Genomic DNA, 23,174 nt, shown 5'->3' on the forward strand with positions numbered 1-23,174 from the left:
TGGCTGTAACAGTGTTCAAGGCCAAAATTCCAATTCTAAATTTAACAGGTACTTTGCCGAGGGCAGATAAATTTTGTCCAAATACTGCTCATGGCTAGTGGAGCACTTGTGATTAAGGAATTTTCCCATTATGCTATCCTCAACCTTGTCCTTCCAGATCTTCATTAACACAAATTTCCAGTACCTGACTTGATATTCTGGATGTCACCCTTTCTGATACTCCCTGGTGAGGCCCATACCTCTTCGATTCCAATCTCTGTAGACTTGTTTTTAACATAGCTGAGCCACGGGGTGCCTACTCCAGCGTCCATTGAAATCAGTTCTACCAAAGCGTCCCTATGCGGCTTCAGCTCCTCTGAAGTCTAAAGACATACCCAGCATAAGAAGGGTCTTATGGATGTCACCTGGTGGATGTTCTTAAGGGCCATATCACGTCTAAGTTGTATGAGAGGTGTGCTTATGGGTAAGTTGAGAAGGGACCTAATGAATTTATTTTCAGCCATTGTAAGTATTTGACAATTGGTAAACCCCAAAAGGTCATCACCATACATTGCTGCTGCCTCTGCTGCAGCTTTGTAGACAGTAAGGGCTGGGGAAATAGGTCCCCTTGAAGAGGCCTTGTACTTCCTTCGAATGGCTGAGGCCCTTTGGTGGAGGCTGATTTTACTTTTCATATTATGTGGGATCCAGATCATATTATGTATCATTCTCACCCCTAGATAATCAAAGTACTTCACCTTCTCTATGACACATTCTATCACCTGAGCAGGGAAGTATAGTAAGGGATTGATTAGTGTACCCTGGCACTTGGCGGAGGGCAGCCTGAGTAAAACAATTGGCCGTTTCTGCATGACCATCACAGACTTTTAACTTTTTTGTTGGTCCATGTATTTTTGCTGGATTTAGAACTCTGTGCACCTTAGCCTTGCTAACCAGTTATAAAGTGCCTGGGCTCCCCCTTTTTAACATGGTTGAATTGGCATACTTATATTTAGTATATTTAACTTACATATAGTCCAAAGTGTATGGTATAGGGTGTACCTAGGGCCTGGAAGTTAAAATGCAGCACCTATTGTGCCTCCCACTGCAGTGGCAGTACAAACATGGCATCAGGCCTACCACTGTACCCTTGCTGTAGCCACTTACAGACCCGCACAGAGACTCATGCACCCACTCACAGACCCACTAAGTTGATCAAAACTACACCCCGATCTGCTGGAAGGAATTACACCAAACTTGGCAGAAGGCTAGCTCTTGGTCCAGATAGAGCAATTTTTTTTAGTTATTTGCTGTAAATCTGTTCGGTAGTTTTTGAGATATTAAAGGAAATACAAATTTGTATGCCTAGGAACCCGAATTCTCCACAAATCACTTGCGACGTGCTGCAAATCCACAAACCAACAGCATGCGGTGATTGAGTGGCCAGCATTTTATATAATAGGATACTATAGAAGGGGTCAGGGTAGAGGTACCCTGACCCCATGAGTGTATAGTAGGGGTCTATGAGGGACTGCTTATGGGCATCAAAATGCCACAAGGCAATTTTTTTAAAACCTTATAAATTCCCCCCAAAAAACAAAGGTTACGCGGACGTTACAGTTAGGAAATAACTTTAAAAAAACATAGAAATTAACTAAAATAAACAAAGATTAAAGGGACATTATAGTTAGGAAATAACATTAAAAAACATGGAAATTCACTGAAAAAAACAAAGGTTACAGGAACTTTATAGTTAGGAAATAGAATTTAAAAAAACCAAGAAATTCAATGAAAAGAAATTTACACACTCACTCAGAGACTAATGCAACCCATTCACTTTCCTATTTAGACCCTCTCACACCCACTCACAGACCCAGTCAGACACTCACACACACACTCATTCACAAACCCACTCAGAGACGAATGCACCCACTCATATACCCACTCAGCTACGCACTCACTCACTCGCAGTCACTCAGAGACTCACACACTCACTCACACATCCATTCAGTGACTCACAACCCACTCAGACACTCAGGCACCCAATTACATACCCACTCACAGACCCACTAACCAACTCACAGTCCCACTCAAACACTAACACACCCTGTCACAGACTTAATCAGAGACTCACGCACCCACTCAGATACTGAAACACCCACTCACAGACCGACTCACAATCATATACCCTCTCACAGAGAACCTCATGCACCCACTTACAGACCTGCACAGAGACTCATTCACCCACTCACAGACCCACTCAGACACTCATGCTGCCACACACAGACGCACTCAGACACTCATGCAGCCTATAACAGATTTGAGATGTCATCAGTGATGTCATCCATGATGTCACTGACCATGTCATGAGTGGTATAATTTATAGTGGGCTCAAGTAACTATAACTGCTGAATTTCTATGGTTCTGTGTGTCAAATCTAGCCTAACTATAACATTCCTGTAACCTTTGTTTTATTCTGTGAATTTTTAAGTTTTTTTTTTTTTTAATTTTCCTAAGTAAAATGCCCTTGTAACCTTTGGTTTTTCAGTGAATATCATATATATGAATATATCTGTATACATACATATATATATTTTTTTAAAGGGCATAGATGTGGAGTTAGGAATAGTAAATGTGCTTCCCTATTATGTATTTGCCTTTTAAAAATGTTTCCTTCGATAGTCTGTCCACAGTATTAGTGTATTACGATATTCCTAGCCTCGATAATCCATGGTACAATCTTATGGCTGGCCACCTGTTCAAACTGCAGTGTTACAACAGGGTACAACAAACTAGAAGTCTGCTTTTTCTGGAAGTACCCAGCTGACCAGCGGCAACTGGACTTGGACTGGACCCCACTGTTAGCCTCTGATGTGAGTCTCTAATTGCCTCCCCTGCAGTCCTGGGGGCTTCAGAAGTGTACCCCAGCAGTGCTTTGAGACTTAAAGGATTATGGGCCTGATTTAGAGTTTGGCAGATGGGTTACTCCGTCACAAGCATGAAGGCTATCCCATCTGCTGTATTACAAGTGCCATAAGGATATAATTTACTTGAAATACAGTGGACTTGATATCCTTCATGTTTGTGATAACCCTGGGCATAGTTTGCGCAGTAGCACTACGCGTAGCTACGCGAAGTGCACTTCGCGAGATACGCGTAGCACTACGCGAGCTGCGTAGTGCGCTGTTCGCGATGATTGCACAGTGCCGGATGCTTGTCCGCACTGTGCAATCATTAAAAACGGCATCTTGCACAGTGCGAGATGTCGTTTTCTGCCGCTTCAGTAGATTTTTACTCGAGCGGCAGCTTTCTCAACGCGGACTGGTAATTTCTCATCGCGAGCGTTCGCGACCATACACGACCACTTGCAATGAGAAACCTACCTCCCCGCATTGAGAATCACGCCAGGAGGTTTATTTCCCACGCTCGCGATCGGCAACGTGATGTTGCTGATCGCGAACGAGGAAAAAGTCTCGCCGGGATGTCATTTTGCTCGCTCGCGGTCGCCAACTTGACGTTCAGGACCGCGAGCGAGCCAAAAATGCCAACTACGCTACGCTAGCCGATTTTGCACTGTGCAACGTGCAATTTGCGTAGCGCAAAGTAGCACAAACTATGCAAACTTCGCGAGCGTAGCGTAGTTGTCCGCCCAGGGTTAGTTTGTGACAGGGTAGCCTGGTCCGCCAAACTGTAAATTAGGCCCTAAGTCAAAAGGTAAAATCTTTTACCAGGATGAACCTGACTGACGTATCTGACCCGTGCTCCATCACAGTCACTCTCAAATTGTGCTTAGGTACCAATTTACCATTGACTGTCCTTATCGCTTTGTGCTTTTAGGTGCTAACTTTACTGAAAGCTTTAAGAATTCATATCCCTGGTTCCCTTTAATGGATTTTTGTCATTTTGTTTATAAAATCTTACTCTTTTTTTCTAATTCAGTTCAGTATGGGTCTTGTTTTGCATTTTAATTTTATTAAACTCTTAGTACTGCATGAATAGTTTACATTTCCTCCTCAGTAGCCAGCGTGCTCTGTGCCATAGTTACCAGGGATATGAGCTTGGGTTAATTTAGTGACTTGCCAGGCTGACCCTTGATTATTCCTTAAGTTGGGTAGTCACCCACCCCAAATAATAAATACATTTTTTTACGATTAGATTGATTGTGTCTGTGGTTTTAAAGTTGCTTCTTGCCTTGCTCCAGAATTTCGCTCTCTTGCTCCCTAATTCTCTCTTCTACTCCACCATCCCTGTCTCTTCCTACATATGCCTCTGTCTCTTTTTGTGAGTTTCCATCTGTTACTCTTCCAGTGTTTGTTTCTTTCTCCTTAGCGAGACTCTTCTGAGTGGCATAGAATGAATATTAATTCCTGTCCAGTGAGTATAGACTTCCTTTTTGGGTACCTTGTAGGAGCTGATACTCCTAGCAGGGCTTTACCACCATTTCTTTCATGCAGGGACTACATCTGCTAGTGTATAGAGTGTAGTACAAAGTTGGTAATTAGAAAAACACTTATGAAACTATACAAATTCAAATTTCAAAGCTTTATTCGATTATTAAAAACAATCATAAAAGCATACATTGTTAAAATACAGAATAAAATACAGAACATACATCAGATATTAAAGTAAACGAAGCAGCTTAAATGGCATCAAGTATGTTGGCCAGACAATCTAATGTTTATAGAAAAACCACGGTTAGAACACCAGGCTTTTCCTATGGGAGACAGCTTTTAATATAAAGGTAGCGGTAAAGAAACAAATGTCCAACATATCAAGTCCAAATAACAATTTCATCGCTTGGGCAGTAGTGAACACAAAGTATTTCTTAAAAACAGGTTTGAGATAGTAAAGACGAAGATGCAGATAAAAAGGGCAAATAAGCATAAAGTGCAATGTGCTTTGCTTAGTTGAGCCGTCACAAGGGCAAGGTGTTGGGCTATAAATTTTCATCTGTGGAAAGGCCACCAGGTTATGGGCAATGCCTAATCTTAACCTAGTGAGAACAAACTGGTCAGATTGTTTGGTAATGGCTTTTAAATACATAGGCAAGCCCGAGACAACCGACATGTTAGAGTGGTAAAAAACATGGGTTGGCGAGAGGCTACATTGAACACTACGCAGGTTAGATTTGGTCCCTAGAAAAACGTTTTTAAGCTCCTTTTTAGGTATAGTGACAGCGCTCAGGGGCTCATCAAAAATGTCAAGATTAAAAATTTCACTGTAGGAAGATGAAACATAATTTAACCAGGGGATCTTACGGACATTATCCAACCGAAGACAGTCTAAAATGATTTGCCTGGTAAATCCTGTCTCATCCTTAGCCCAAATTGACCTCCAAGCCATAAGAGGTCTCAATCCCGTTAGATCTGTAAGATAATCAAGGCCCACCTCTCTATGACTTAGTTCAGTGGATGCCGAGGAGGGAAGGCAAAGGAGTCTTTTAAGGAACTGGTTCTCTGTAACTTGTAGATCCCTGTGTCTACAGTAGCCCCATATACCTGAACCGTATAAGGCAATAGATACACATCTATGCCTATAGATGTTTAACATGTCAGGGATGCGGCGACTGCCTAATTTGGATGCAAAGCGGAATACTCGAGAGGAGCTTTTGCCCATCTTGGCATTCACATTTAAAATCTGAGGTGCCCAAGTTCCTCTATTATTAAAAGTTATGCCAAGATAACAGAATTTGTCCACTACCTCAATTCTATGATTATTAAAATGAAATGGTTTAAAACGTTTCATCCGTTTCCCGCAGGCCATAATGAAGGTCTTAGAGTTATTTATTTTTAGTTTTCTCCCCTTGATAAAGTCGTAAAAATAATTCATAAGGTTTTGGAGTCCATTCGGAGTACGCGAGAGTAGAACCGTGTCATCTGCATATAGCAGGACCGGGACAGGATGACCACCAACCTGTGGGGAATCTGCATGTACCCTCTTCAATTCGGACTCCATGGAGTTTATAAAAAGGGAGAAAAGCAACGGGACCAACACACAGCCTTGCCTTATGCCTGATTTGACCCTGATTTTCCTGGTAAATTCCCCGGCCTGGCCAAAGCGGATCTGGGCTGATAGCTTATTATAAAGTCTGGCCAGGAAATATATTATTGCTGGGGGGGCTCCCATTCCCAATATAGTGGACTATAACAAAGTATGATCCACTAGGTCAAAGGCACTTGAGAGGTCAGCGAAACAGAGAAATAAAGAGCCCTGTTTCGCTTTAGTGTATTTCCCGATGATAAGATCGAGATTAATACACTGCTCTGTTGTCCCAAGACCCTTACGGAAGCCATATTGAGATTCAGCTAGAATTTTGTTTTCCTCCGCCCATTCCTCCAGTCGCACCAGTAGGACCCTGCTCATAATGAGTGAGGAATCCAGAAGGGAGATAGGGCGGTAGTTCTTAGCCTCTCCTCTATCTCCCTTCTTATAGATCGGTAGAATTATGGATTCACTCCAGGTGGATGGTGTACTATCCCAAACTGATGCGTTGAACACCTGGGTCAGGAGCGGGCTCCAAAGTGCCTGGTTGGGTTTATACAGGTCAACCGGGACCCCATCTGGTCCCGGTGCCTTCCCCCCTTTTCTCTGGCTGATGGCCATTTCCACCTCTTGAAGGGTAATACCCAGGGATAGCTTAGGTTCATACAGGGTGGTAGAAAGGCTAGCACAGTCCTCCCTAGCCGAGTCAAAGATTTCTGTAAAATATAATACCCAATTATCTTCGCTAACCTGTGCTGATAATATAGGGAAATCTTCCTTTACAAGAAAAGGGCTATTAACCGTATTCCAAAAGAGCTTACTGTCACGCAATACTGCTGCTTTAGTCAAATCGTCCCAGGCAAGCTCCCTTAGCTCTTGTTTTCTACGTGTTAGGTGCTTTTTGTATAACAGCCTGAGGTATATAATGGCCTCCCTGTCTCTGGGTTGTTTAGAAAGTGCCCGCTTAAGTTCTTGGAGGGATTTGGTACACGCATTATCAAACCAACCGGTAGCTGCCTTCTTCGTTAAGCCTTTGGGGATGGTGAGGGATCTTTTTATGATGGTACCCAATTCCACAAAATCAGCTATAATGCACTGGGGGGAAGCCTCTGGGTCCAAACATTTGAGTATCGCTACAGACCCCATTTCTACAATTTTATGCTGCAGCTTCTCGGAATTATCCACACGCCATTTGATACGAATACCATTCTGCCTATAGGGGGTTAAGTCTTCTACTATCGTACGCTGGATGTTATCCGGAAACCCCCAAATAGAAATCGACATGGTGATGGAATTATGGTCGCTACTTCCAAAATCTACAACAATAGGAACCATACAAAATGGAACAATATGAACAGAAACTAATAAATGATCAATAACAGAAGCCAAGTTCTTTCCTACAAAAGTCTTGTACAGGGTTACCCTCATGGTCTGCAGCCGGGGAATGTATCAATAGATCCAGTTTAAGCATAAAGGAGTTGAGGGAGTCGCCATATGGTGAGTGTATAAAATGTGCCCGGTTTTCCCCATTATCCCCGTCGTACCCGCAAACTTTGGTGAAAGAGTGGGGGCAAGTACGAATATTAAAATCCCCTCCCCAGATGATATCAAGAGGTTTATGGATGCCTTTGCAGATGTTTCTCACTGCTACATCCAACTCATCCAAAACTGAGGTATTTGTAGCATCAAACAAATTGTTATAGTGGTTAATCAGCAGGGTTACATGGCCCCTTTTGTGTTCCATGCTTAAAATTTGCAAGTGAAAACCCACAGTCTGGTGCGATTTCACACGAACAGGGAGGTTCACAGAAAGTAGAGTTCCTAGCCCCCCTTTAGCCCTGCCCATATTGGACCTTTGTGCCGGGTTGTTATATGACACAAATCCATCAAGGATGATATCAGTTGTTACCCAGGTCTCTTGTAAACATAAGACATCAAACTGGGAAAGAATTTCGCTCCAGCCCAAGGACGACATTTGCCGGCTCCAGCCAGCAATATTCCAGCTAGCAAATTTGAAGCCGGGGGTACATGGAGCTAGTTCAATAACCTCCGGTATACTAGTAAATCCCAGTGATGGCCTGATAACAACAGGGGAGACCATAGATACAAGAAGGTGGGGTGGGGCAGAGGGGTCAACTCCCTGGGATAGTAAATGTGCAGGGGTAGGGGTGAGGGGCATTACGGAGGCTGGATCGATAGATATACTTTTACCCATAACTGCTATTAAACTATTACTAGTAGCAGGGGGGATGCAAAATGGGAAATATAATGTTGATAGTCAGTCTACTCCATCTAAACCGTTAAGACAATTAAATCGGTTAAAATCACAGAAAGGAGTCTCCGGAGACAACAGGGCCGGTCTTGCTTCATACTCACGGAATCTACCCCTCCGCTCAACCCTCGTCCAATTATCTCGGCCTTGATCATGGTGCAAGTGGATAGGGGTAAAGAAAAAAGACACTGGCAGCGTCTGAATGGTGGAATCAAAGGATCTATTAAACCCGGCACATATGTGCGAGACTGTTCTGGGGTCTCTAAAGCTCACCATGATACAGTCCCCGATTATAGTCTTTCTAGTTTTACCCAGCCAAGGTACCCTTCTAACCAAGATGATTTCATTATGAAGGTGGGCCGGGAGGGGTCTATTCCAGTTCAGCCATTTAATGACTTTATTTTTAAGAGATTGAAATTCTCGGCTTCTCCAACTTCTAAGGGAGGAACACCGGCCAGGACTACCATGAAGCGGTTAGCTTCAGGGGGCAGGTCAGGCCTACATGGTCTAGGGACAATCTTATCAGGGGGTGGGGAAGCTAAGTGGCCATTAGTTGTGGCCCCGTTAGTAGTGGTCATAGATTGGACTGGACCTGCAGGTAGCAAAGGGGGAATGTTAGAGTTGCTATTTTGAATCGGGCTAGATTGCCCGTTGGGGGACGCAAAGGGAGAGCGGCATCATTCACTAAGGAGGGGCCTAGATTACCTGGGTTAGTAAGAGTGATTTGGGGGTTGGAAGAAGTATTAGACTTAGGGGATCTAGTAGCTAATATAGCAGCAGAGGGTTTCTCAATGTTGGTAAGACGGAGTTCTATGCGTTCCAATTTAGACTCTAGGGGGAATAAAAGGGATTTGAAGAGGGCTCCCAAAGTTTCTAAAGAGAGGTCCAAACTAAGTGTGTGTTGAGAAAGGCCTGATGTGGGGTTGGTGGTATCATGTTTATGTTTGGCTGGTTTAGATTTGCCACCAGGTTTCGAGTTATACGGCCTTTTACATTTAGTTGCGACCCCTTCAATAACTCCATTTAGTATAGTATCACAAGTGACAACGGAGTCTGAGGGAGTGGGCACATTAGTATCAAGGACCATATCAATTTCTGGGAGAATTTCGTTAACCAAAATATCCAGATCAAGTGACGCCAAATTTGTCATAGTAGATGTTGAAAGAGGGCCCATCCCAGCATTGTTAGTAGACTCTGTAGGTCGTTCGGGGGTTTTAGCATTAGCCAAAGTACCAAGGGAAGATCTTTTGAAGGCCGATAATTCCTTTGATAAACGCTTCTCAAGAACGTTTATTTCAGTGCCAATGAGGGTATTAGCTCTAATCAAAAATTTCTCCATACCTCCAGAAATGGCCGCTCCAGCTAGGGATGACTTGCTCCTGGTTTCACGACAAGACATCTCCCCACGCTAGAGATAGCAAAATGTAGCAGCAGAAGCAAGAGGGGGGGCCCGGACCGGACAAGACCGGTCACGAACGGGCACAAACGGGCCCGCCCTTGGCCCGGGCTTCTCCCGGCGACGCTCCCGCGCAGCGGGATGCTGTATCCAGTAAGTAGGGAGGATTACGGGCTGTGGGCGGAGCAACAGGGAGAGCGGACCAGGTGATGTCTCTAGGTCAGGCAGGGGCTCCTGGGAGATGGAGTCCCTGCAACGCTCGCAGCCCTGATGCAAGCTTCCTGTAGGAGCCCATGGAACTCGGCTCCTTCTAGCCGTCCAAAGTGCCTCTGCCCCAGATCACGAAGCAGCACCCGCGGAGCGGGTGCTGCGAGGTCGGCAGGAAAGATGCAGAGAAATACAGCCACAGCCTCACAGGACCAAGCCTTCAAAGAAACACCCACGCAGGGAGTGTAGGCAGGCGGTAGAAAACCCCTCAAGTGGGCTGTGGGCGGAGCAACAGGGAGAGCGGACCAGGTGATGTCTCTAGGTCAGGCAGGGGCTCCTGGGAGATGGAGTCCCTGCAACGCTCGCAGCCCTGATGCAAGCTTCCTGTAGGAGCCCATGGAACTCGGCTCCTTCTAGCCGTCCAAAGTGCCTCTGCCCCAGATCACGAAGCAGCACCCGCGGAGCGGTTGCTGCGAGGTCGGCAGGAAAGATGCAGAGAAATACAGCCACAGCCTCACAGGACCAAGCCTTCAAAGAAACACCCACGCAGGGAGTGTAGGCAGGCGGTAGAAAACCCCTCAAGTGGGCTGTGGGCGGAGCAACAGGGAGAGCGGACCAGGTGATGTCTCTAGGTCAGGCAGGGGCTCCTGGGAGATGGAGTCCCTGCAACGCTCGCAGCCCTGATGCAAGCTTCCTGTAGAAGCCCACGGAACTCGGCTCCTTCTAGCCGTCCAAAGTGCCTCTGCCCCAGATTACGAAGCAGCACCCGCAGAGCGGGTGCTGCAAGGTCGGCAGGAAAGATGCAGAGAAATACAGCCACAGCCTCACAGGACCAAGTCTTCAAAGAAACACCCACCTATACAATGTTCGAATATTGTTCTACATTTATAATATGTAATTTGTGGAATGTAAAACACGGTCGTAAAGTCACTACAAGTAGTGACTTTGCAGTTGTATTTGACATTTTTAACCCCTTCGACGCTCATGACGGAACGGTTCCGTCATGAGCGTCGGTTGAGCTGTGCTCATGACGGAACCGTTCCGTCATGACCACGCCCGCGCAAGCAGCGCTCAGCACAGCGGGGGAATCCGCCCCGCATGGAAGGGGTTAATGACTCCATCCCCTATTCAGTAGGTGAGGGCATGTAATTCTACACTTTTGAGTAACCTTACACTCGTGGTGAATAGTCGAAAGTACTACAGCTGCTCAAAAGTTTAAGAGTAAACGTACGTGTGAAGATTTACTCACATGAAAGTTTTCCTTTGTGTATAGTCCCGTATAACTTGATCTTCAGCCATCCTTGTCACCATCAGTAGCTGCTCAGGTGAGTTGGGATTAAATGTGATTCCCAAAACTCTTTGTTGGCTTCACACTAATCAGCTGTCACCCCCTTGGCAATGTAGACCTTGCCGCAAGTTTCCTTTCCTTTGAAATTTATCAACATGGGTGTATAACCTATAAAATCAGCGGTGGTTCCCCTATCCCCTATACCTAAATGGATTGCTATCAGATTTGTATAATTCTATGCCATCTTTGCCAAAGGAATCTTCGCAATCTTATCACCTAATAGTATGATGAACCCAAATCCGCAAGGTCCACTTTCCTCTAGTCAAGAATCTTGCATTCTAGCACGACCAATTTACCAGTGTCAAGCCAAACAGTAGTATTCACAGAATCTCAAGCAAAATCATTTTTTACACCACTGTGAATGGCATCAACTTGTTGAATTACACCTCCTTCTTCTTTACCATATTTTGGCAAACCTTTACATACCCATTCTCCCACTTTTCCCGCAAATAGACTTTGGAATAACAATTTGGATTACTTGAGATATGGTGGTTACTGCAACACTGATAACATTTGACTTTACTACAGTCGGTGTTCAATAAAGGTTCTTTATCTGATCTTCTTATTTTCATTGTCTCCTCGCTGTTTACGACAACCAATATTGCAATCTTAGAAACTTCATGTTCATCCATCCTCATTTCTTTCACCCAACTTGAAGTGTTCTCCACCCCTTCAATGATAGCAATTACCTCCTTTCAGCTAGAACTTTTTAACAATAACTTCTCTTTCAATTTGAGATTATTTGTGCAACAGACCAATTGGTCCCTATAAGTTAATACATTCTTCAAATCCCCATGTTCCTTCAACATTTATCAGACAGAAGACATTAATTGCAATCCTCTCCAATTTAGCTTGTTGATGTGGATTTTTTAAAAATGTCTCTCCAAAACCACATTTGTTTGCATCTAAAGCCGTTATTTAAGCATTTTTACTGACATCTCATAAGTAACTCTTGGCTCTTCATTGCCATTCTCCATCTTCACCTCTTCTAAACTATCATAAATATATATCCCTTCCTCCTCAAGATTGTGTAGTAACACACCATGCTTCCTAGATCCTGAAAAATGCTCACCCCCTGTAGTCACCAAGTAAAAATCAAAATGTTTCTTCCATCTTGGCCAAGGTAAAAAAGGTTCACCTACATAATGAAGACACTGAGGTGGCTAAAGAATGTTTGCAGCTGCCATTTTGATGAAATACAACAAACCAAAATAATGAACTAAAAATACTGGTAAAAGCAACTAACCAACAAAACAATCTAAAATAACATGCTAAAATAATTTCATTAATGTCTTCAGTGCTTCAGAGTAGCTGGGCGTGTTCACTACAACTTATAAAGTCAATTTTCAAACTGGCAATCTTGGCAGCATTTGGTCCAGATATAGATAGACTTACCCAACAAGCACTACATGTTAAAAAATGGTTTTGTGATAGAAATGTCTAATAGACAACGTGGCAACATTAGAAGAAACCAGCATTTGCAATGCAATCGGTCTCGCCTTTGGGACCTTATATGTATTTAGCTATGTAGCACATTAACCTGGGCGCTAAAACATCTTCTGTTCTTTAACATGGAGGGAAAGTAAGCACCAAACTGCATGACACGCCAGGTATGGGAACACATGGAGAGAAATATTGCCTTTCTGCGGGAAATGGTATAGTCCAAAGCTCTGTAAAAAAATCAGGGCCTTCTGTGGTCATATCACTTAAAATGCAAGATTTCCAAAAAATATTATTGTCTATGGGTGCTCGTGGCAGACAATTTCCATGGGTTGGAATCTAGAGAATGCTAAAGTGATTCTGGTATTTTACTGACCTCTGCTGGTCGTTTTCTATCTAGAAAGTTAAATGGAGGCAGTTGCCAGAAACATCTAAAACGAAAGTCCCTGAGCACAAAGCAATTCTGGTATTTTATTGAACTCTACTGGTCGTTTTCTATCAAGACAGTTAAATAGAGGCAGTTGAACAAGCACAAAGCAATTCTGGTATTTTACTAACCTCTAATGGAGGTTTTCTATCAAGACAGTTTAATAGAGGCAGTTGAACAGACAAAAAAGTCCCTTAGCAGAAGCAGACAAGTCCTAGGGCTGATCTCCAGAGCCCACAAAGTACATACACATATAAGTAATACTAAAGTATATACAAGAGGTCTTGAATGCTCAACCTAAAAAAGTGTAGTTTAATGATCTGACTATCGCTACAGTGCTCTATTCTTTCTGAGCTCCGTGACCACCTTAAAATCACCACCAGTCTGATGTGTCAATGCGTTCACATGGGAAATGCACTCATGTTTGACATGGGGAAGCACAGGTAGGTCCTTTTTCCGAAAAACTAACCTGGGATGTGATAGCCAACTCTCTAGTTCTTTTTTTCAGTATCGATTTTTTACTGCTTTTTTTGTTTTTAATACATATTTTAATCTTTGTTTTTATGGTTATACTTTTTTCCCGTATACTAAATAAAAGACTATCTGATCTGATCTTTAGCTCTAGTGCATGGTTATAAGTGACGCAGATAAGGGCCTATTTACAGATTGGTGCAAATTAGATTCGAGCTGCGAGTGGTATGCACCCAATTTATAACCACATGTAAAAGAATGGAGAATAAACAATGCAAACTGTAACCACCTGTTTTGTAGGTACTGTTACTGTTAAAGCACAGGTTTCTGCTAATGGCAGCTAATGGTACAATGCATGCAATTTGCGTTTGCATCTGTTTTAACATTAGCGATATGTCTAAATGTTTTTGATTATTTACATCATTATTCTGTGGTGCATTTATGTGTTTTTTCCTGGAACATTAGCTATCTTTTATCTCCAAATCTACTCAAGGAAATTCCATAATATTGTAGTTGGTGTTTGAGCAGTTGCAGGTTCAAACTCATTGTGTTTCCTGACTGTAATGTGTGCCTTTATATTATCCAGGCTTTTGTTGCAAAGCAGGGAATACGAACAAACAGAAGATTAACCAGTGCTAATGTGAAGGAAAAGATGGCGGATGCAAGAAGAATGCTTACAAAGCTGCGATTCTTGGCTTCGGAGGTACAGTGACACTTACGGTATTAGCACTGCGTTTGGACTGCCATGTCCAGTTGGTATTAAAGAGGAAAATTAGCTGTTGATGGCACATCAAAATATGGGCAGTGTAAAACACTTGAAGAATCAAGAGTGTATCTGAAATACTATGAGAAAAAACAGTAATATTTTACCACCGCCTCAAGGGAGGCGCCATTTGCAAACGGGAAGGGGCCCCAAGGGATCATTTCTGCTTTGTAATTGTGGGCACATTTGTTTTTAGGAGCAGACACCATTGTCTATTCCATGGACTATTGTCTGCTCCTGACAATTCTTGTGAAAGTTTTCGTTTCCTTTTTTAAACTCAACCCTGTGTACTGTTAGGAAAACAGGCTGCATTTAAAAAAGATTGTTTTATTTAAAAGCAATCATAGATGGTGGTCATTTTGTGTAATGTCACATTCTGAGTCAGGAAATCCCGATGGTTTTCTTGTGTAAATCTAACCAAGTACTACATAAAAAAATTTGTTTGGGAAACATTTGTTGGAAAGTGGCAACACATGCAGTCCCATAGAAAAACAGCGAAAATGCAATATGCAGTTTTACCACGTGATTAATATGCTTGACTATGAATGAAGGGCAAAGTGCCCAGATTTACCCATATTGTGAATTCCCTTTATGTGTTTGCACCAGTGCTTAATTTGTAAAATATTAAGTTCCAGGGCTCTGACCAGAAGGCCAATGCAGCTTGCACCATCCATCGCCCCTGTCATCACTGCCAAAACAACTACTAACCCTCTCTCTTGCATGTAAATGCGACAGTAAAGATTATTACAGGTTCCCAAAGGTAAAGGAATGGCTGGGGGAGGCAGGTATTAGTCGTTTTTTAATGTATATTGTTTCTCTAAACAGCTGATATACTGCTCCTTTCTAAATTACATGAGCAGCGCCACCTTGTGGCAGACTGCCCTAAGTGTGGTGTTGACAATTAGGTACCGGTGCCGAGCACCGGAAACCAATTAAGTGCCGGTGCTCAGCACCGGAAAGCTCCGGCTCAAATTAAGCACTGGTTTGCACAGAAATCGCCCATGAGAACTCATATTGTTTTGTACATACCCCCAAATGCACACTACCTTTGGGCATGCTGGGAACCTAGAGCTGTTTAATTTTAAAGGAAGAGCACCATCATTGCTCATCAGGGGTGTAATACTTTTAATGAGAGCGCCCTCACATTTCTCGGCACCCAATAGGTATTGTGAGATTGTGAGTTGTTGAACTTTTATATTTCGATTTCAAGCACTGGGAAAGCCCTAGCGTGGTTGTGCCTCAGCTGTGGTGGAACAATGCAAAGCCATGAGGCCAGAGACTGGCAGCAGGCTCAGAAGAAAGCTTTATTCTTTAGCAGGGGAACTTTCATGAATCCACACACGAGTCGTCCAGTGTCGTCCAGTCCCGCAGTAATTTACATTAGCAGTACATACATTTAAAATGCCGGACAAGCATTACCTGGTGTCTACTTAGTAACACAATATCCTTCGTTGGCAAAGACCCAAAACTTCAATCAATGAGACGGCATTATGCTGAATTCCACTGCCCTCCTAGTCCATTATACTTCAGACTTTTACCCAGGCCACGTGTAATGGTTATGAGTTTTACTCATTTCCCAGCTGTCTATTTTTCTTATGCTATTGTACATTATAATTTTTCCAGTCAATCTGGCAGCCTCTAATGACCAGCTGCATTGTCTTGAAGGTCTGGACCATGGAATGTTTGCATATCAGTGCTAATTTCTCCCAAAAATTAAATGGACTGGAAGTACCCTGTGAACCATTAGTAACCAGGAGCAACCAATATGAATTGTAACCAAACATTAAAGGGGCGATTACGATGGCGGATGGACAGCAACAGACGGCTTGTCGGTTGCAGTCCAACCACCATCTGCTGCTGCGGTCCGACTGATGCATTACAATGTGTGCGGTCAGGGGCAGCAGGTGGAGGGACCCTCTGACAGTTTCCAACGGGCTCAAGGATCCTGTCGGTGCGTAGGAACACAACATAATGCCCTCCCGCCTAGGGATTATGATGACAGTTTTAGACAGCCCTTTCATGTCGGCCTTTATGACATGGAAAGGCTGTCGGAAAGTGTTTTGGGGACCCCTATCAGGGCCCCTTCACCCTGGCCCTCTGCAATGCGGGCTGAGGGGCACCTACGGTGTCCCCTAAACATTCCTGCAATGTGTGGCAGGCACCGTGAGGTGCCTGCCACACGTTGGAGGGATGTTTCCAAACATGCCTTTTACAATGAAAGCTTGTGCTGAGGGCATTTTCCACCCGCCGCACAAGCTTCAATTGTAAACTGCATGTTTGCGACCGCCCTATGTGCGGTTGCATCGTAATACCATGGTCGAAACCGCCGACCTAAGGCCAAGCGGTTTCCAGACCGCTACGTTGTCTGGCAGACGCAAGTCCTTACGGTCCGCCCAAGATTGTAATCAGGGCCTAAATGTTTTATTCACCAAAAACAAAATGCCCTACACAGATCTTTTTGAAGAATAATTAGAATGTTGGCTTTAATTAAATCACAATATTCCTCAAACGACCACAAATGCCTAGAGATCACACAGTGCAAGTGAAGTACATAAAACATGTGTATGTGTACAGCAAGGTAGAGGGTCTAAATGAGTCAAATAAAAATGCTGGTACAAAATCAATTTTGTGCGTCCAGCAGGCCTAGTAATGGCAGAAGATGGTTCTGGTGTGACTGCCCTTTACATAAGTATCGTACACATTTGTGAATCTAGATTCATTTCTGTACTCATTCTAGAGTATATATGCCCAAACAAGGTATTTCCACATTCTTCATCCGAGAGTTATGAGAAGATAGAATAAGACAATTATAGCCTTTATCGCACTGATTATAGCCCAACCCATCAATGGTAATGAGCCACAGAAGGATAGTGATGCTTATCATGTATGTCAGGGCGATTATGGTGATATGGAGAACCACTAGATGAAGAAACACAGCATCCATACCTCCAGGATGAAGATGACAATGGATTCCAACATGTACACCCCAGCTATGACCTGGGCTAAGACTCCTCTTCTGAAAGCAATTGCTATCAAGAACCTTCAATGCTGCAGGTTCCTGTAGACCTGATCACAAATCTCGAGCAAATGATTCACAATCTATTGAAGAGGAGATGGCTATATAGATTAATAACATGACAGACCTCTCCATGTGTACATCCAAGCTCCAACGAGGATTCCTGCTGTTTAAGGTCCCAAAAATATATTCCTTATTGTCTCAGATTATCTTCCATTTCACTTCGAAATCAAGCCTGCACTGACTCCCACCTGTGCAAATTCCTGCCTTATTGGCTCTAGAAGTTTCCTCCTTTGGTTGGTGCATTCGCTTGACTCTGGGAAAATATAGGATTGTTGAGACTTCATAAAGTAGCCTCAATCTTTTTCTTAATATCAAGAGCAACCTGTTTTGTTGGACTTGGCCCTCTCTGCAGGGTCACTCCAAACATTTTGCCTTTAGCCTCCACTTTTTACTGAATTTGTTTCTGCTGGCCATAGGACTCTGTGCTAAAGTGCTTGAGTTCCCTCCTATAAACATGGTTAAATTGGTTCTTGTCTGTTTGGTCTATTTAATTTACTTATACGTGTCTAGTAAAGTGGCACTACATGTGCCTAGGGCCTGTAAATGGCCTGTAAATTAAATGCTAGGAGTGGGACTGCAGCACTGATTGTGCCACCCACTTAAGTAGTCCTTGAACATACCTCAGGCCTGCCATTACAATCTGCGTGTGTGCAGTTTAAAACTGTCATTTCTACCTGATAAAATAAACCTTTTGCAAGGTCCAACCTTCCTTTTTAAAACATATCAGTCACTCCTAGGGTAGGCCCAGGACAGCCCAGAGGGCAGGGTGCAATTTATTTGAAAAGCAGGGCATGCACTTATAGGTTTTACATGCCCTGGCAGTGAAAAACTCTTAAATTCATGTTTTACTACTGCAAGGCCTACCTCTCCTATAGATAACATTGGAGTTACCTTATTTTATTTATGTGTAATTTCCAAAAGTGGGTTGGTAACCAGTACATGTTTGGTGTCGCTGGAATCAGAATTTAAAATCCTAACTTATGGTGAATCGATTTGCAGTTCTGAAAATGCCACTTTTAGAAAGTAGACATTTACTTGACTTAGCCATTGGGTGCCTCTAGCTTGTCTCTGGTCAAATGACTGGGTGTAGCTGACAGTTGGGCTTTGTGCATTCCTTCTAGACAGCTGCACACAATAGGGAGTTTAGTTGTGCCTGGATGGGCTGTCACTGGCAGGATGGGAGGGAGGAGGTAGGTGAAGCCCCACTCGCACCTGAATAGGCTGTGTCCTACCTCCACACAAAGTGCTGCATATCCCATGTAGTTAGTGTAGAGCCAGTGCAGGGAAGGCAGAATGCCTGGGGACTTCAAAGGGAAACCTCTAGAAGCTCTGACCTGCAACTTTATCTTGAACCCAGGACCCCAGAATGACTCTGTGACGGGGGAAGGTCTAGGGGATCGGCGTCAGAGAAAAGGTCCACTCCACGTCTGGTTAAATGAGGCTTTATTTTGAGGAATACAAGGCGTTTAGGTGAGGCCAGTCTCAAAGGTCTGATAACAGAGGGGATAATATCGTCTTATCCGGGCTCTTCTGGGGATATATACAGGCTTCTCTTGTTGTTGGCTAGTCTTCAGTTCAGGTCAGGGTTTTCTCGTCCACAGTAAGGTCACCAAACAGTGGGGCAGCAAGAAAAGAGGAAACACAAAAAAAAGAAAACCTTGCGTCAGGTTTATTGCTCTCCAACGTCTTATATGTAAAGGGGAGGGATAGTGCAGGGACACTGGTGCAGGAGAGTTGCTCTTGGAGTTTTGGGAGTGCTCGTGAGAAAATAGGAGGGCAGGCAACCGGGAGATACAGGTACACCAAGCACCTAATCGTGCTCTTTGTCCCTTTTTCCAACCCACCCCACAACTCTGTCCCGTACCTGAAGGAGCCACGCTCCTCTGGGAACGTGGCTGGGCGGTCCATGGGGACGTTGGCCTCCTGGCTTCTGTTCCGGCGTCTGCTTGGGGATCGTCCGTCGGGGCTTCTCCAGGAAATTCCTTTACTCCTCCTTCGTCTCCCTCGCCAGACTCAGCTCCGCGTCTTCCGGGTCTGCTCCTCTCCGCCTCCTTCCGGCTGCTTGATATGACCGGCTCGTAATGAATGACGTCAAACCTCCGGGCGGGGCATTCTCCCACCCCGGGCTGTTTAAAGGAATATTGCTGCACTTCAAGAGGGTTCTCGTTCCAGGGAGTGTCAGCTTCCGTATTCCAGTCACCGGGCTGAAAGGTAAGGTAAGATTGAGTCACTGTGGGACAGGACGACAAGTCTTCAGGCATTTCCCTCTCTCTGGGATGTTCACGGATAGGGGGGTAACGAGGAACTTGTGACAGACTCCTAGGGCTAGTCTCCTGGCCTCCGTATCTGAGCCTCAGGGACATAAATGGCTCCCCAACCAGCCCCTGGACCTAGCAGCAGCGAGTTTCTGACTCCCAAGGTTGCCTTTCAGGTCCTGGGATCTTGGTGTGGCTCACAGGCTCTGAAATGAAGCTTTTGTGCTCTTCGCGACTGCGAACGGTCCCGTTTACACCGAGATCTTGCAGCTCGCACTGAAAATCAGAACGAGTCAGCACGAGCCCATCTTTTTGCACGGCAGTATTGATAACCCGCGAGGGACTATCAATGCAAAGCTCCAGCAAGCTTGTCCGCAAAGCCCGACTTGCTTTTCGCGCCACGCTGACAACTGCCCACGATGCTCTCCTAGCTCCCTCTCCAACACAAGCGGGACTCTTGGCATCAAACTTAAGAAGCTAAAACTTGAGTGAGACTAATCTTGAACTGTATCTGATCCGCACTGCATCGCGGTTGGCCAGAACTTTTAATATTGACCCAGTCCAGCTCAACCAGAGAGCCACAGTTGACGCTTTATGCTTTTAGATGCTATTTTACACTTCTTCTTTAAATATTTGTAACTCCAGTTCTACTGATTGGATTTTTGTTGTTTTGGTCTTGTTTTATTTATTACCTTTGGTCTATTGTCCTAATATGGTGTGGGATCTTTTGTGTGGTGTTTTCACTGTTTTACTGTTTGAAGTGTTGCACAAATACATTACACATCGCCTCTAAGTTAAGCTGGACCGCTCTGTGCCAAGCTACCAAGGGGCTGGATACAGGTTAATTTGGGGTTTGCTTGTGCCTCACCCTGACAAGGATTGTGGTTGCTGTTTGGCCAGGGCTCACACCCCAATCGACCAGTAGCCCAGTAAGCCAGTAGCCCAATTTCTTACATATCTGCTATTCAACTCCTCTCAATTTTCCCAGAATTGAGTGCCGCTATAACCCTTCTTTGCAATTGTTCTTCTCTTTCACTCCAGTAGAATAGCATTAATTCAATGCATTTACACACTTGTGAATGAACCTTTCAGCGCCATGACATTCTACTTCAGCTGGAGGTCAATAATTCGTGTTCTTGAGGCCTTCATAAAAGTCTTTCAATAGGAGGGCTTTCCGAATGAGTTATGAAAGGCTCTTAATAGGGCAATTAGTTTTCTTTTTATAATATAGACATGGATGACCACTGGGCAGGGTTTTGAATAAGAAGTACAGCTTAAAGAATGAGGTGTTGGTTTGTTTATGAATTGGGATATTTTGGGAAAAACTACAGACGCTATCTGATCTGGGAGATTGTACATGATGTCTTTTGTCACCAGTATATAGTGCTATCTTTTCGGCTCTTTATGTGGCAGATTGTATTTGTAAAAACTTAGTAGTACCTTAAGAGAAAAAAAAACTTGCTATTTCAAACTAATGCTAGCCAGTATTTAGGAAAATACTATTAAGAAAGCACAAGGGAGGTTGATTACATTTGAATTGGAATTTATTTAAAAGCAGGATAATATTATGAATAACATAAAGTTTGAAAATGTTAAATTAGGATAGTACATTTAGAAAAAGCCAGGCATGGTCGTTATATCAAAATGTGAGTTTAAGACAGTACAAATCTAATCCTACAATAAGCATTGAGCATCTGGGAAGGACTCAAGTCTAGTTCTGCTATCACTTCCTCATGGGAATATAGAGGGCTGAAGTGACATAAGCTCTCCTTTCTCAAAGGCCAATGCTCGAACATAGTGGTAGAAGTAAGGAATATGTCATTCCCATTCCTCCTAGTAATGTACTGTCATATATGTGCATGCCGTGTTCACACATGACTGTCTCTCTAATTTCTCTCATAGCCCCAGTGCACACTTCCCGATGTGCTGGTCTGGATTCTCAGCAATAACAAGCGTGTTGCCTATGCGCGAATACCAGCACAAGATGTGCTCTATTCTGTTGTGGAGGAGGAAAAAGGAAAAGATTGTGCAAAAATGCATACTGTGTTTTTTCAGGTAAGTAGGACTCGGAGAATGGCTTCTAATTCAAGGTACCCATTAACAATAGCTTATAAAAAAACATAACGAAACACAAAACTAAAGAGGAAAAATATTAGGAAGGCTGAAAATATCTTCAGTGATGGTTAAGTATTATAACAGTGTCATCTCACGAAGTATGATTTTAATAAGAAAAAAAGCGTATTAATATCAGGAGACTAAGGATAAGCTTAATTTTAGGCGGTTTCATGAAGCTTGTATGCCTTTTACAAACTAGAGATCATTATAAAATTAAGTTTACCTTAAATAGTACAAACTGGGGTACACATGGTCCCTCACGATATTAATTTTCTTTGATATTACATAGTGTACATGTGGGGTACATGTGGTTTAGCTTATTATTCATTTTCTTTAAAATTATGTACAGTTTCGTAGTCATAGCATATGTGTGTCATCCTGTGTCATTTGCATTCTTTTACTATTAAAGAAAAGTTAGGATTGTCATACTTTATTGTATTCCTTAGCTGTTTTAATTACCAGACACGAAATGTCAATTTTTCAAAGTATTTTTCTTTCTTATTACCTTTGGCATAGAAGATATATTTTAAAATACAGTATTACTTCTTTGTTCTTATTTTTAGATTTTGTCTGGGATCTTTTAACTAACGATCTTTAGAGTTGCAAGGCACATTGCCCCACTGAGATATTTTACTGAAAATTAAATATTTAAAATATGAACTATCTCTCTCTCTTTCTGTACACTCCAACTCCTTCACTATGGCCTCCCTCAAAGTTACTTTCTACACTCATCAAAACATATCTTAGCCAATTCCTAGACCTTGCTAAGGCCTTTAATTTAGAATGTTACAACTATGCAGAAGATATAATGTTGATGTCAACCTCAAAAACCCAGTGGATCTCAACTGCTCTGGCCGAGACCATTTCCTCCAAGCAATGGATCACTGATTGCTAATCAACCACTGAATCTCAGTTCTTCAAAAACCAAAATGTTCCTCTGTAGGAATTGGGAAATTACCACCTTATGATCATAGACCCAAAGTACTTGGACCATCTCTGAAGACATCAGCCAAAGTAAGAAACCTGCGAGTGATAATTGATTCCAATCAGTCTCTTGGGCCAACATTTCCCCCAACACCCACAATTTCCAGAACAGTGTTCCTTCATCTTCTTCAGTTCACAAAAGTCAAAATGTCTCCCACCTGCTCAGATAAACACCATTGCAAGTGCTCTATTTCAGTCTTGTCTTGAGTATGGAAATGCTGTTCTAGCATCACTAAATAATTCCTGACCCATATCATGACAGTTATCCACTTCACAGCTTGTCTTTTTTCTTCCACCAAATGGTTTAATCACATCACACCCATCCCCAGGTACTCCTCTGGCTTCCTGTTGAAGCGCTACATGTGTGCATTCCCTCTGGACAGCAACAACACAGGACACTCAACTGCATCTGTATTCATCTGCATACTGATTGGTCTTCCTGGGCAGATGGGAGGG

At 43.3% G+C, this 23,174-nt stretch overlaps 1 protein-coding gene across 1 annotated transcript in view; it reads left to right on the top strand.

The window, feature by feature from the left end:
* LOC146812054 (fer-1-like protein 4) overlaps positions 1-23,174 on the top strand; it is a 1,053,957-nt gene that overhangs the window by 546,536 nt on the left and 484,247 nt on the right. Inside the window, exons 21-22 of the mRNA XM_085619061.1 lie at positions 14,109-14,225; positions 21,522-21,674. Coding sequence (XP_085475187.1) covers positions 14,109-14,225; positions 21,522-21,674 — 270 coding nt within the window. The remainder of the gene's footprint in view (positions 1-14,108; positions 14,226-21,521; positions 21,675-23,174) is intronic.

Source organism: Triturus cristatus, chromosome 7 (assembly GCF_964204655.1).
Source record: "Triturus cristatus chromosome 7, aTriCri1.1, whole genome shotgun sequence".
NCBI classification, from domain to species: Eukaryota; Metazoa; Chordata; class Amphibia; order Caudata; family Salamandridae; genus Triturus; species Triturus cristatus.